General features: G+C 42.0%; 1 protein-coding gene across 2 annotated transcripts in view; it reads left to right on the top strand.

Annotated features, from left to right (window-relative positions):
• The first annotated feature begins 328 nt into the window (after positions 1 to 328).
• Positions 329 to 15,184, top strand: part of COP1 (COP1 E3 ubiquitin ligase) — a 218,303-nt gene continuing 203,447 nt past the window's right edge. The window contains exons 1-2 of one of the 2 annotated variants that reach the window (XM_030571630.1): positions 329 to 802; positions 13,381 to 13,440. In XM_030571630.1, coding sequence (XP_030427490.1) covers positions 474 to 802; positions 13,381 to 13,440 — 389 coding nt within the window. In that variant the 5' untranslated portion in view covers positions 329 to 473. The remainder of the gene's footprint in view (positions 803 to 13,380; positions 13,441 to 15,184) is intronic. The other variant, XM_030571631.1, reaches the window with a different exon arrangement.

The following is a 15,184-nucleotide window of genomic DNA, read 5'->3' as shown; positions in this document are numbered from 1 at the left end:
TGGGGGGGGGGGGCACAGAACCTAGACCCAGCCCTGCCTGCCACAACCTTCCCCTTCCCCAGCTGCTGGCCCAGCTCTAGGGGGAAGAGTCCGTCAGCCAACCCCGGCCCCTCCTCCCTTCACCCTCCCTCGGCGAGCTGCGCACGCGCTGCTCTTCTCTCTCCTCCCCCGCCCGCCGGCGGAACCCCAGTCTCCACCGCAGACCGCGCGTGCGCGGTGGCCGCGGAGTGTGACCGTCTCCCGTCCTGCTGTCTCCCGCAGGGGGGCTGTCAATAAAGATTGAACAAGGCTGGCTCCGCCGTAGGCCTGTGTTGCCGCCGCTGGGGAGGTGCCGATAAAGTTGCGCGCGCGGCCGCGGCTCCGGCAGGTGGGCGGTGCTTGCTTTGAACAAAACTTTATTGTTTCGCCGTGGTGGTGGTGGCGGTGGCGCTGGCGCGTAGGATGCGCTAAGGCTTCCCCCGCCCGGCCTCGGCATGTCAGGCAGCCGGCAGCCGCCCCCCCCGGCCGGGCAGGGCGCCGCGGCCTCCGCCGTCACTTCGGCTTCCTCGTCGTCGGCGCCGGGCTCCTGCTCCTCGTCCGCGGGGCTCGGGGGCCCTGCGCGGCCTGTGCTGGTGGCGGCCGCCGTCTCGGGCTCCGGGGCTGCCGCCTCTGGGCTTTCCCGGCTGGCGGGGGCGGCTAGGCCCGGCGGGAGCGGCGGCGGCTCCGCGTCTGGCGGCGGCGGGAGCAGGAAGAGGCCGCTGCTAACCCCGCTCTGCAACGGGCTCCTCAACTCGTACGAGGACAAGAGCAACGACTTCGTATGGTGAGTGCGGCCGGGCTGGGGGCAGGAGCACGCCCCTCCCCGCTGCCACCTAGGCTGTCCCGGGGGGAGGGGCTGGTGATGCGGGCGTCGGGGGAAGCCGAGCAGCGTTGATGGGTTGTCTGGGTTGCTGGGATTTGGCTGGGGGGGCGTTCCTGCCTCTTGCTTGCCCTTTGTATACCTAACGAGACTCGATAGGACTTTCCACCCGCACCCCCCTACAGAAGAAGATCTCTTCTCCGAGGTGCCGCCTCTGCAGATATCACTGAGACCACAAATTAATGAATCCTGACCGAACAAATCATGGCTTTTTCACCTGATGTTCAATGCACTTGGGGCCTAGCAGGTGGTGGCCAGGAGCAGGTTTCAGAGATACAGGCTTCCCGTTGAGAATGTGTCTAGCACTCAAGAATTCAGCCTTGGGCGGTCACAGTAAGTGCCCAGCTGACCATAGTTTTAGTTATAGGGTACTAGGGGAGAGAACTCCCCTACTATGGGAAAAAGCAGTGCATTAGTCTGTGCAGTATGTTTACACTGAATGCTTTATAATAATAGTTTGTTTTAAAATGGTTAGCTGGCTGTGTTTTAACCATAACTTGATTTTAAACATGCTTATCCTCATCAGTGCTAGTGTTATACATTGGGTGAGTTAATGTTTTCTAATACAGTGCATTTTTGCTATAGAGATAAGCCCTGAAAGAATGGGTCTTAGTGTGTTTGTAGATTACTTACAGGTGCAGTCCAGTCAACAAACTGGTAACCAGTATAGGGCACAGAGAACTGGTTGTATGTGGCAGTAGTGTCTCACAGCACTTGAGACGAGCATTTTGCCTAGCTAAAGTTTCAAGGTGCTCAAGTTCAGCATGTTGCAGTAGCGAAATGTTAAGTTATCATGGTAGAGATCACTGTGGTGCATCAGGAAAGAATGGTTTGCAAGAAACTTTAGATGGAAAAAACTAAATGCCATGACTGCTACTTAAGCATCCAGAAAAAATAATAGAGCCCTTTTCACTACAAAATGTAAAACATATCATCAATGGTCAGTCATGTATCTCCAAGAGAATGCGCTCACAGCTCTTGTCCAGTGCATAAGTTCTTCCCCTTACATGTTTGGCATTGCTTTCTTCTTACCTATTTTGAGCTATTTATAACTGCACATATGAGATGGCTTTTAAGGAGAAAGAGTAATCACTCTTTGTCATCCTTTAGCACCTCTTGGTAGAGCCCTGTGCTGGCACAAAATTTGTATCTGCGATCTGTAAAAATGGTCCACAGATATCCACACCTGCAGATATAAAACAGAGCCCTGCAAATCCATGCATGTCCATCTCTTGGACAGGAAAGAACCCACTGAAGAGTTTTCCTATCCACTCCTATGAGATTCTAAAGAGGAGTCAACAATCTCTTGATCACTGGTATTGAAACCTGCTGATAGAACTAACAAAATCAGCTTGGACGTGTCTGTTTCTTGGAAGGTCAGTAACAATTGCACGTGTATCAGACCAGTGCCTAAAACCAGATCAGTAGGAAATGTGAACATTGATGATAAAGATGTACTTGGAGTTCTCCAAAAAATTTAGGTTAATTTGTAGTAACAGGTTAGGCGTTAACAATAAAATAGCTTCTTGAGGCAGAGCCTTGCTGTCACTGATGGCAATCTGCCTTAAAAAGAACATTAACAGTTCCTATCATTAATAGGCCCCAAACCTTCCAGCTGGTCTCAATCAGCTACAAGAGGCAAAGTTTTAATTAACTGATGGATGAATGCAATGAAATATAACCAGACAATATGGACGAGTGGTAGTGCACCATTTTTAGGGTGGTAAATGTGATGATGATGTATGTTAAAGGTTTAGGCTCTTCACTGAAGTCAGGCTGGTGGACTGTTAAATGATTTTTGTGGGGGGTGGCTATTTATAAGACTACTCTGTATGGCTGTTGGTATTTGGGTTTAGGTTTCAGTGGAATATATCTATTACTATTTGTGCTATAGTAGTACACACAGGCTTCGTCAGGCCTGGGAACCCCATTGTGGTGGATGTTGTAGATACATATTGTAAGATCCTCAGAGTGGTGATTGTCTTGCTAGTTAAATAGACAAGACAGGCAAAGGGTGGTACAAAGGAAGTAGTATTGCTATTGTACAGATGGATAACTGAAGCTATCAAGTGGCATAATTTGAGAGAAGCGGCCACAGAGGTTGAGTGACTTGCTCAGTGAGTGTCACGGTGTTTGTGGCACAACTGGAGATGGAGTAGAACCCATGTCTGTTAACTCCCACTCTCCTCCATACACTCAAGAACTCCAAGTTTAAGAAGAAGTGGTTGGCTTAGGACTTTTGATTGAGAAGGTTGGTGGGTGGGTTCAACTAGTGTGTTGACAACTTTTTGTGAGAAGGAGGGATGGTTTGGTTGGAAGATAGTGAGGGGAGATGGTTGGGAGATGACACTGTTGAGGAGTTGATGGTTGGGGGACATGATCCCCTACCTAGAGTACTTATGATCAATTTAGGCATGGCACGGCACAGTACTAAATGTAGCAGGGAGAAAGAAGGTTAGAGGGAAGAGAGGTCAAAGGTTATAACAAGAACATGTGGCTTGTTGAAAACTCTTGATGGTTAAGCAATTTATTCTTTTTCTTTTCAAAAGATGGAAAACCAACCTTTAAAACTTTCTCAGTTGAGTCCAATACACATTTTGAAGAGAGCACATACATAATTAGTCACAGTCTCTCTTCAAAGTACAATTGGCTAAGCAGAGCAAGAGGAAGAATTTAATGAAGTGACAAGCAGGGAAAAACTCTTATATATTCTGCTGTTCAGTGGCATTTATAGAGAAACTATACTGGGGTTTTTATAGCTGCTTAAAGGCAGACCGTGACTTACATTTAATTTGTCTGGGTTCAATTGTCATGGACTTCTGTGGGCAGTAGGTCTATCCCTAGCCTTTTTAATGTTTATGAAATAATCTCATCCTCAAAACAGCTGTCAATTAATTACAGTAGCAACACTGAGATAATGCTTTATCTGTGTGACTTACAGAGGTAAGAATCTAAACTGGATGACTCTCTTTGGAGTTGTGTACAATGTGTGAAAAGTCAAATGTGTGTGATTTCAGAGCCATACACTTCAATTTAAATAAATAAGCTTTTATTTTGGCCAGAGAAGCAAAAATTTCCCATAAAGAAAAACTCAATAAACGAGACACTTTCTAAAAGAAAGTATGCTGCAGGGAACAGTTGGTGATCCCTCTGCATGTGGACCATGAGTGGTAACAAAAGGTATACCTGCAAGATCTATGGTGGCTTCTGTTGATACCAGGCTGAAGTTGAGAAATGGACAAATGGGTTTGAGTGAGTGGGATTTGCAAAGGTGCATGCAGAAATCATGCTTAATATTAGTGGTGTTTATGCCCATATCCTCTGTTCAGTACTTTAAAAATGCTTACTCGGCAGTGTGATTGCTAAGCTGCAATGCAAAGTTTGGCTTAGGTTGCTGGTTTGGGTTTTGAAATATTTAGCAAACAGTACATTGTTGGAGTATCTCTTGTGTACAAATTGTAGTACATTTCGGCCGATACCTGGGGATACGAAGTGGAGAAAACTGTATTCAGGATGAGCTTTTTGTGTTCTCTAGCGCAGTACTATTGGGAGTTTACATCCTGTATTAACACAGAGAAGAAGGAGTGTTTAAATACAGGATAACAGTTCTATCAGGCTTTTTTCTCCAATTATCTATGGGGAAGTTGATGGGAGGGGGAAGTCTCTGATCATGGAGGATCTCCTCCCCTGACCTTGTGACACACTTTACTCTTTAGTGCCTCTTTCTAGGCCCCACATTAACTCTGAACAGGGTGATGGACAGAACTCTTTCCAGAATGGTGTCGTGCTGCTGCTGCTTGGGAGCAAAGCATGTTGCTTCTTCGGTGACTGTAATGTTTCATAGTAGTACTTTGTTCTCAGAGCTCAGAAACAACAGCAAGACTTGGGCATTGCTTATGCACTGAGTTTTATTTGCAGACTTGAATTTCGGAAGCTCATTGCTCTGCTTATTGTCTTCCTTTCATTTGAAAAGTCAGGATTACGGGATGATAGACCTCTTAATAAGAAAATATAAGCTGTTCATGAAGCTGATCCATTGTTACGGGCATACATGTATTAGTGTCCCGGTAGAGTCTGTGGGATACTAGTACCGTGTTTTGTCAACAATAAACCTGGCTCGGTACCTTCATCCCTTAACAGATCTTGTACTCATTGGGCTCAATGTCTGCTGTGCCAGCTGTCTCTGCGGGGCTGGGGCAGCACACAGAGGGAAAACACACACACAGCCAAACATCTAACCACAGGACTGTTCAGAAACCTGTTAATCCTAATGTCAGACATAGACCTGTCCATAGTAATTCAATTTGTAATGTGCTGTATTTGGGGAAACACATCCACAAACACTATACAGCTGGTGTAAAACGAAACAGCCCATTTGCTGACACAAAGATTGAAAGGACTACATCATCTAGTACTGCACTGTCTGCCCATCAAAGACTGGATCAAGTTCTAAAGCCCGCTCTTGATCATTGCCTGGTCCCAGCTTACTGAGAACCTTTATCTCATATACCACCTTCCCTTCTGCACCTCTGACTTCATGAGTTGGAGATCCTTTTGGGCAACAAGAAACTCTCAGCAGTTGGGGTAAGACTAGGATAAGTAGGAGAGGAGCCTGTTCAGAAGCCAACACAATTCAGTCTGTGGAACTTCCTGCCAGAATCTCTGAGGATAAGAATATGACCACGCTCTGGACAAAATGCAAGACTCCTCTGTTTGACTTAGTTGCCTCATAGAGACAATGATTCATGTCTGTCTATATTAAAAAAAAAAAAATGTAAGGGTGTGTGTGTGTGTGTCTCACACAGAGGCATACTCTACTATTAAATAAGAGAGAAGAATAGAAGGACAAGTTAGAGAAACTGCAGTGGATTCTACCTATTGCTATATAGGAAGAGACTGAAAAATTCTGTGTGTGTGCACGCGCATACACCACTTGCATAGAACACTTAAGATTTGTAAAGGGTTGAATACCACTGTGATGGATACAGTATAACAGTCTAGAAGAAGAAATTTTCAAAGCAATATAAGGATTTTAGGGACATATGTTCCAGTAAAATTAATGGAAGCTATGTCCAAATCTACTAGGCTACCTGAAAACTTCATTGAAATGTTTAGGGCTTTCTAAATATCTGAAGACTTTCATGCCTGTCATTCCTGTATATAGTACTAAAGCTGCAGCTACTGTTGGGGACTGGGTTTTTCTACTCACAAAAGAGGATTTGGCTTGCTCATGCAGTTTGTATCCCTTTCACCTGAGATTGCCATTTAAGGCAATGGATGGGGAATAAGGGCTTGTTTACATGGGGAAATTAACCAGAATAATTATTCTGCTACAGCTATGCTCCTCACTTTCTCTGTGTAGACAAGCCCTAAGACTTTTCAGCTACCTGTCTTCCACTCCCCCTTGTACCTCTCATGTGGTTCCTTCCTTCTCCAAGAAGTGGATAACTACATTTTTTGGTACGTTTTTGTTTTGTATTTTTATATATTGGCTACTTTGGAATTTCTCTAGGCTTTCTATAACAGTCCTGCTGGAAATCTGCCTCTTTTTATTTTTAGTGATCTTTCCCCTCCTCATCCCCATGTTTCCACTGAGGCTGGATGAACACTCTTTTTCCCCCATTCTTTCCCAAGTTTGTGCCATAACTTTAGTATTTTGCCAACAGAGCATCACCAATCAGTGAATCAGTTTGGATTCATTTTAAGTGTTCACTCAGCTCTCTCCGCATTTTTGCCTTAATTTTTGTTTTTGGACTGTGTATCTGAGTTAGGTATTTAAAAGGTCTTGGAATACATTTGTAATGTTCTGTGCACTAGCTGAAAGAGGATATATATTTATTGTGATAAACCTCCTACTGTTGATGCACATGGGAAACCAGGTTTCAATAAGTACTGTACTATGACAAATGAAAACCTTCATTTGTTGTACAGTTGAGATCTGCTCCCAACATTGTGTTGTCCAGAACTTCAAAGCAAGACTTTGCATGATTCTATATGGTCTTAGACAGGGAATCATTTTATACTACATCCCTGTGGTTTCCTGAGTCTTTTGGTTTCTTGCCTTTTGTGATACTGGTGGTCCATTGAGGTCATTGAATTAGGAAGTTTTAGCCTTTATTTGTAAGGTCAGCTAAGTAAACAGATACTATTTAGGACTCTGTTGTTATATTTTTAAGCTTAGTTTAGGACATATTTTTGTATAGCCACTTACATTTCAGTAGCGAGTGGTGACTGATAAGTATTAAAAGGTGCTAATCTAGTTTCTGTTTATAAAACAGTGAGCACTGCTGGGGAGCAGTCTTTTAATAATGGAAATGTCAGCCTCTGTTAAGAATGATCTGTCACGTCATACATGTGTTTTGCAGGATCTGACTGGTCTCTTCCTCAGCTATTCTGTCTCTGCCACTTATCCAGTCAGACTCGTATAAAGAAGAATAATATGGAGAACAGCACAATTTTGGATTGCTAGCATGTTAAGGAAACTCTGAGTTAGCTCAACTCTGTATCATGTTACAGACCTTGCACACTGCACTTTCCAAACTCTGCACATTAGGGGCATACTGGAGATGACTCTGTTGTTCTCATGGTAGAAATGGTTTTATAAATGCATGTATTTAGACTCTCTTGTTTGGACATTACATTCCACGGACACTCTCTACCTCCCTTCTAAGGAACATGGTATCAAGAACAAAGTGAATGAGTGAAGGTGGTTGTTGTTGTTGTTGTTGTATTTAAACAAACATGAGGAGCAACCTCAAATCATTGCAAAACCTTGATTATTATTATTTAATTATTTTTAGTCTTTAATAATCTTTCCCTCTCCTACTAATAATATATTCTTGTTGGCTAACTTTATTTTTATAATTCTTCTAAGCTGAATAATGCCTTGACATTAAACGATTGTTAGCTGCGAGACTCTGGTTTCAACTCTGAAGTTGGATGCTAATCAAAATGAACAAAAACAATATACAACCCAAAATGAACCTGCCACTTCATATTAAGGATACTCTCATTTCTTTTGTGGTTCTCATGCTAAGAAAGGGGCTAGATAGTCTGTAGTTTTGGTCCAAACTCTTGGGGTTTTTTAAATGTAGTGTTATTGGCCTCAAACGAAATTGTTTTGAATACATGATTCAGTTGCAGAATATTGAGAACCAATGTAGTTTATATATTTAGATTCCATCTAGTTTTCAGGGCAATACTTGTCCAATCTGGGAAGGATAATTGGCCCAGAGAAGACTGTTGCTTCCACTTGTATTTTCAGTGGGTTTAAGATATTTGAGATGGACTTGGAGGCACTGTTCTCCTTCCTGCTTCAGGATGGATGAGATAAGGCTGGGAGAAGACCCCACTCCTCTTGAGTGGATGGTGGAAAGTGGAGATCAACTTGTGGGAGGTTATTACCCACTTACACCATGCTGAAGTGGAGAGAGTGGGGTGAAGAAAGAAAAGTAACATTCTGGTTCCTTTCATGTATGTAGTTTGTTCTGTCAAACCCTACTTGTTTCTGCCTGAGATTGGGTTCTCCTGCCCCATCATTTTTCTGCAATGAGACAGGTATCTTTGACATGCAAAAATTTTGCTTTGTTAGCAAACCATGGGAGGATGCTTGTGAAGGGAGTACACCCTTGTTAGAGACTACTGGCTGGAGACTAGCATATTTTGCATCCTATCAAGTGATACGTATTTGTAAAGGTTCCTTAAAGTGTATTCATTTAACTGTTAACCTTGAAATTTGATATTAGTTGAGCCATGCATTAGATGCAAAATTGTTGTTGTCTTCCTACATGCTTCATCTTGGTAGACAACCATTCAGAATCTTAAAGTTTGTATATCCTATTGCTTATCTTTTCTGTTGGGTGATTAATCTGAGATGAGGATTACTTTCTTCTTAATCCCACTCTCATCTGGCCCCTTTCAAACATACCACTGGCTCTCTTACTCTAGAAGCCCAAGACTTTCCTCTCTTTCTCTTGTCTCCCCAACTATTGCTCCTTCTTCCTCTTTCTCTTCATGCTCATGCTCCTGGAGACTGCCATTGATTCTCATAATCTTCACTTTCTCACCATCAACTTTTTTATGTTGAGATTCCCTATGTCCTAGTAAGGAGAAGAGGCTGGAAGATGATAAAATACAGGTAGGATCTGATGAGAAACAGTCAAATGAGAAAAAGTCCCATTCAATTACGTCATGTAATGGCAGGCAGCTTAAAAAGTGACAAGTTTTTAAAATGCTTATATACCAGTGCTAGAAGTCTAAATAATAAAATGGGTGAACTAGAATGCGTCGTATTAAATGATATTGGTATAATAAGCATCACAGAGTCTTGGTGGAATGATAATTAATGGGACACAGTAATACCAGGGTACAAAATATATCGGAGGGACAGAATGGTGGGGGAGTGGCACTATATATGTGAAAAAAGAGCATAAAATTAAGTAAAAATCTTAAATGAAGCAAACTGTACCATAGAATCTCTGTGGATAGTAATTCCATGCTTGAATAATAAGAATATAGCAGTAGGGATACATTACAGACCACCTGAACAGGATGGTGCTGATGACTGTCAAATGCTCAGGGAGATTAGAGAGGCTGCTAAAATAAAAAACTCAATGATGGGGGATTTCACCTATCCCCATGTTGACTGGGTATATGTCACCTCAGGAAGAGATGCAGAGATAAAGTTTCTTGACACCCTGAATTACTGTTTCTTGGAGCAGCTAGTCCTGGAACCCATAAGGAGAGGCAATTCTTGATTTAGTCCTAAGTGGAGCACAAGATCAGGTCCAAGAGATGAATCTAACTGGACCGCTTGGTAATAGTGACCATAATATAATTGAATTTAACATCCCTGTGGCAGGGAAAACACCACAGCAGCCCAACACTGGTAGCATTTAATTTCAGAAATGGGAACTACACAAAAATGAGGCAGTCACTTAAACAGAAATTAAAAGGTACAGTGCCAAAAGTAAAATCTTTGTAAGCTGCATGGAGACTTTTTAAAGACACCATAATAGAGGCTCAATTTAAATGTGTACCCCAAATTAAAAAACATAATAAGAGAACCAAAAAAGAGCCACCATGGCTAAGCAACGAAGTAAAAGAAGCAGTGAGGCAAAAAGGTATCCTTTAAAAAGTGGAAGTTAAATTCTAGTGAAGAAAATAGAAAGGAGCATAAATTCTGGTAAATGAAGTGTAAAAATATAATTAGGAAGGCCAGAAAATAATTTGAAGCTTGCCAAAGACTCAAAAAGTAATAGCAATTTTTTTTTTAAAGTACATCAGAAGCAGGAAGCCTGCTAAACAACCAGTGGGGCCACTGGACGGTTGAGATGCTAAAGGAGCACTCAAGGACGATCAGGCCATTGCAGAGAAACTAAATGAATTATTTTCATTGATCTTCACTGTTGAGGATGTGAGTGAGATTCCTAAACCTGAGCCATTCTTTTTAGGTGACAAATCTGAGGAACCATCCCAGATTGAGGTGTCACTAGAAGAGGTTTAACTAAACTGTAATAAGTCACCAGGACCAGGTGGTATTCACCAAGAGTTCTGAAGGAACTCTCATGTGAAATTGCAGAACTACTAACTGTCGTCTGTAGCCTATTCCAAATGATTGTAGGATAGCTAACGTGACGCCAATTTTTAAAAAGGGCTTCAGAGGAGACCCTGGCAATTACAAGCTGGTAAGCCTGACTTCAGTACTGGGCAAACTGGTTGAAACTATAGTAAAGAACAAAATTGTTAGACACATAGATAAACGTAGTTTGGTGGGGAATAGTTAACGTGGTTTTTGTGAAGGGAAATCACGCTTCACCAATCTATTAGAATTCTTTGAGGGGGTTAACAAGCACATGGACAAGGGAGATTCAGTGGATATAGTGTATTTAGGTTTCCAGAAAGCCCTTGAAAAGGTCCCTCACCAAAGGCTCTTAAGCAAAGTAAGCAGTTATAGGATAAGAGGGAAGGGTCTCTCATGGATTGGTAACTGGTTAAAAGATAGGAAACAAAAGGTACTTTTACGCTACCCGCTGGATTTGCGGGTAGCAATCTATCTATCAGGGATCGATATATCACGTGTAGTGTAGATGCGATAAATCGATCCCCCGATCGCTCTCCCATTGACTGCTGAACTCCAGCTTGGCGAGAGGTAGAAGCAGTCGATGGGGGAGCGGTGGCCTTCGATCCTGTGCCACGAGGACGCAAAGTAAGTGATTCTAAGTCGATCTAAGATGCGTCGACTTCAGCTATGCTATTCTCGTAGATGAAGTTGTGTATCTTAAATTGATTTATCTTGCCCGCCCCTTCCCCCCCCCCCGTGTGGACCAGGCCAAAGGGTAGGAATACATGATCAGTTTTCCGAATGGAGAGAGGTAAATAGTGGTGTCTCTCAGGGGTCTGTACTGGCCCCAGTCCTATTTAACATATTCATACATGATCTGGAAAAAGGGGTAAACCATGAGGTGGCAAAATTTGCACATGGTACAGAACTACTCAAGATAGTGAAGTCCCAGGTAGACTGTGAAGAGCTACAAAAGGATTTCTCAAAACTGGGTGAATGGGCAACAAAATGACAGATGAAAATCAGTGTTGATAAATGCAAAGTAATGCACATTGGAGAACATAATCCCAACTATACATATAAAATGATGGGGTGTACATTGTCTGTTACCGCTCTAGAAAGATCTTGGAGTCATTGTGGATGGTTCTCTGAAAACATCCACTCAATGTGCAGCAGCAGTCAAAAAAGCAAACAGAATGTTGGGTATCATTAAGAAAGGGATAGATAAGAAGACAGAAAATATCATATTGTCTCCATAAAAATCCATTGTAAACTCACATCTTGAATACTGTGTGCAGATGTGGTTGCCCCATCTCAAAAAAATATATTGAACTTGGAAAAGTTTCAGAAAAGGGCAACAAAAATGATTAGGGGTCTGTAACGGCTGCCGTATGAGGAGAGATGAATAAGATTGGGACTTTTCCACTTGGAAAAGAGACGACTGAGGGGGATATGATAGAGGTCTGTAAAATCATGGTTGGTGTGGAGAAAGTAAATAAGGAAGTGTTATTTACTTCTTTTCATGACAGAAGAACTGAGGGTCACCAAATGAAATTAATAGGCAGCAGGTTTAAAACAAAAGGAAGTGTCTTTTAACACAACGCACAGTCAGCCTGTGGAACTCCTTGCCAGAGGATGTTGTGAAGGCCAAGACTATAAGAGGGTTCAAAAAAGAACTAGATAAATTCATTTAGGATAGGTTCATGATTGGCTATTAGCCAGGGTGGGCAGGGCTAGCATTCCTAGCCTCTGTTTGCCAGAAGCTGGGAATAGGCAACAGGGGATGGATCACTTGGTGATTTCCTGTTCTGTTCATTCCCTCTGGGGCACCTGGCATTGACCACTGTTGGAAGACAGGATACTGGGCTGGATGGACCTTTGGTCTGACCCAGTATGGCTGTTCTTATGTTCTTAATCCTTTACAGTCTGTTTTAACCCTTTCTGCTCTGCTGAGTCTGCACTAGCGAAAAACACCAATGACCTCTTTCTGGGTAAATTCAAAAGCCTTAATTCCATCCACATTCTCTTTGACCTGTCCAGTGCTTTTAACACCCTCAACTATTCCACTTTCCTTAATTTCTTTTCCCTTTGGGCTTTTACAACTCCATGCTTGACTGGTTGTTGTTTTTTTTTTTATTTTTATTATTTTTTTTGTGCTTCTTGGACTGCACTTTCATAGTCTTCAGTGGTTATTTCACCTCTTCCTACTCTCTGCTAATGCCATGCAAAGTTCCATCAGCAGCTTCTTTCTGCTTTTATTCCTTTTTGTCCCTGTCTCATGGTTGCATTCCCATCTCTGTGTTGATTATTCCAAAGTCTAATTCTTACCCCTCTATTAATATCACATTCTTTTTGACATGTCTTGCTGTCAGTTTAGAGTTTTAGCAAAACTAGAGTGTCCCTTCTTTTTGTTTTTGTTTTTTGTCATCCCTGTTCTCCTGTCCTACAATTTTGGACTCATCCTCACAACAGTCTTGTGCAGTAACTGAGCAGTGTAGAAAGAAATGGGTTTTTGACTTTGAAACTGTTGTTTTAGACTTAGCATTGCTTGTCAGAAGGTTCTTTTTTTTTTTAAATGGATTGTTATAAAGGTTCTGTAATTGTGTTTGAGGTTGTTTGTATCTGCTGAAAGCTCTGTGATCAGACATTGTCCTGGTTTCTAATTGTAATAAATCATAGATTTCACAACAACTTTCATTGTTCACAGAATAACTGTTGCGTGTTCATTTGATCTTTAAATTGCTAAGCTGCTGTTGCTGTCTTTTTTTTTTTTTTAAATCCCTTTTACAAACAGAAAATGTTCCCTCTTAATGATTGGGTGGCTGCATTGAACTTTTTAACTACAGTTGTTTTTTTTTCTTGTTTGCTTTTCTTACACTTAAAAAGACATCATTTTATTTTTATTTATTTTTACTTGTAGCCCCATCTGTTTTGATATGATTGAAGAAGCATACATGACGAAATGTGGACACAGTTTCTGGTAAGATTTTATGTTAAGCAAAATGTCCATTGATCATCCTGTAAATACTTTCATTATAGTGTGGTTAGAGATTGATTTACACTGAAACTTGGAACTTAATTTTGTTTCTTCGTCATTTTGTTTTCCTGCTTAACCCATGTTAATTGTGACTGAATTAATGGGTAAAAACAGGATTTAAAATTTTGAGTCCTACTAGTCAGAGGACTAAGGTTGTGGCCAGAGTGAAAAATATTTGTGCTACCACATCACTTGTAACTTAAAGCACTTGTATTTTGTTTATAGTATACTGTACTTATAGGTAAAATATTGTCAGTCAACTTCCTATTTAGTAGAGGATGTGATTTTGTTAACAAACTCCTTTGTGAGGGGAGAATTTACTTGTCACTTTTGAAACTGGGACACCCCTCCCCCCATTCCCTTGTCTTCAGATATCTGTTTTTTGCAAAGTTTTACTAGGAATTGCCATATTGGATCATTCTCAACATCTGTTGACTGCAGTAACCTGGCTCCTGCAGTGAGTAGGGCTAGGTGCTTCAGAGGAGGGTGGGGAGAAGAATCCTGCAGAAGGCAGATGTGGTATAATTCCCCCTCCCCCCCATTAGTCCTCCTTATGATCTGATAGTTAGAGATCAGCTTAAGCCCGGAAGCATAAAGCTTAATATCTCATTTGCATTTTGCAAACAGTTAGAATAGAACTCTTGTGAGTTTTATCGTTCTTTTGGTACATTTACTGATCTTTTAGTAACATTTAACGCTACACTCATCCTACAGATTAAGTTTTGTAGTGTGGAATATGCTTCTCCTCTACAGCATTATGCTTCCAGGAGAAGTAGCTGCTGACTTCTGCAACTATGTGCCATAAGCAGCATCTTGTGCTTGTTGCAAATCCTTTGAAGTGTCCATGATACAGCACCAATCCAATAATATCAGTCCTTTGTTCCAGTCACTGATCTGAGGAGTGAGATACTACATAGTAATGTTACAGAGATGGATGATTGTCCTTGACAGCAAGGTGCAGTGTCTGATTAGTGTGTCCCTGGGTTTCCTAGCAGTGAAGCAGAAAGTCCCTTATGGCATGACATTTATTACTCTGCTGGAAGGAAGTGAGAGAAGCTGAGACCAAAGATGCTTTGTCTGTGTTTCATTTAAAGTTACTGTGGGTGCCAGATAATCCTGTAGTCTCAGGATAATACTGTTTACTAAGTTTTTTTTTTTTACAGTTCTGGCAAAGTTACTTTATACAGACTCCAGACACTGCTGTCATGTATTGTGGCTTACAAAAGTGGTAAAAGCTGCCAGTCTGTGCTATGCAGAGCATTTACTGACTTCAGATGCAAGATATGGGTCTCCTCGTGGGCGAAGACACTTAGGCCTGGTCTACACTACGCGTTTATACCGATTTTAGCAGTGTTAAACCGATTTAACGCTGCACTCGTCCACACAACGAGGCCCTTTATATCGATATAGAGGGCTCTTTAAACCGGTGTCTGTACTCCTCCCCGACAAGAGGAGTAGCGCTGAAATCAGTATTACCATATCGGATTAGGGTTAGTGTGGCCGCAAATCGATGGTATTGGCCTCCGGGCGGTATCCCACAGTGCACCACTGTGACTGTTCTGGAAAGCAATCTGAACTCTGATGCACTGGCCAGGTAGACAGGAAAAGCCCCGCGAACTTTTTGAGTTGCATTTCCTGTTTTCCCAGCGTGGAGCTCTGATCAGCACAGGTGGCGATGCAGTCCCAA

This window comes from Gopherus evgoodei, chromosome 8 (assembly GCF_007399415.2).
Source record: "Gopherus evgoodei ecotype Sinaloan lineage chromosome 8, rGopEvg1_v1.p, whole genome shotgun sequence".
In the NCBI taxonomy this organism is placed as follows: domain Eukaryota; kingdom Metazoa; phylum Chordata; order Testudines; family Testudinidae; genus Gopherus; species Gopherus evgoodei.
This window is presented reverse-complemented; position numbering and strand designations above follow the sequence as displayed.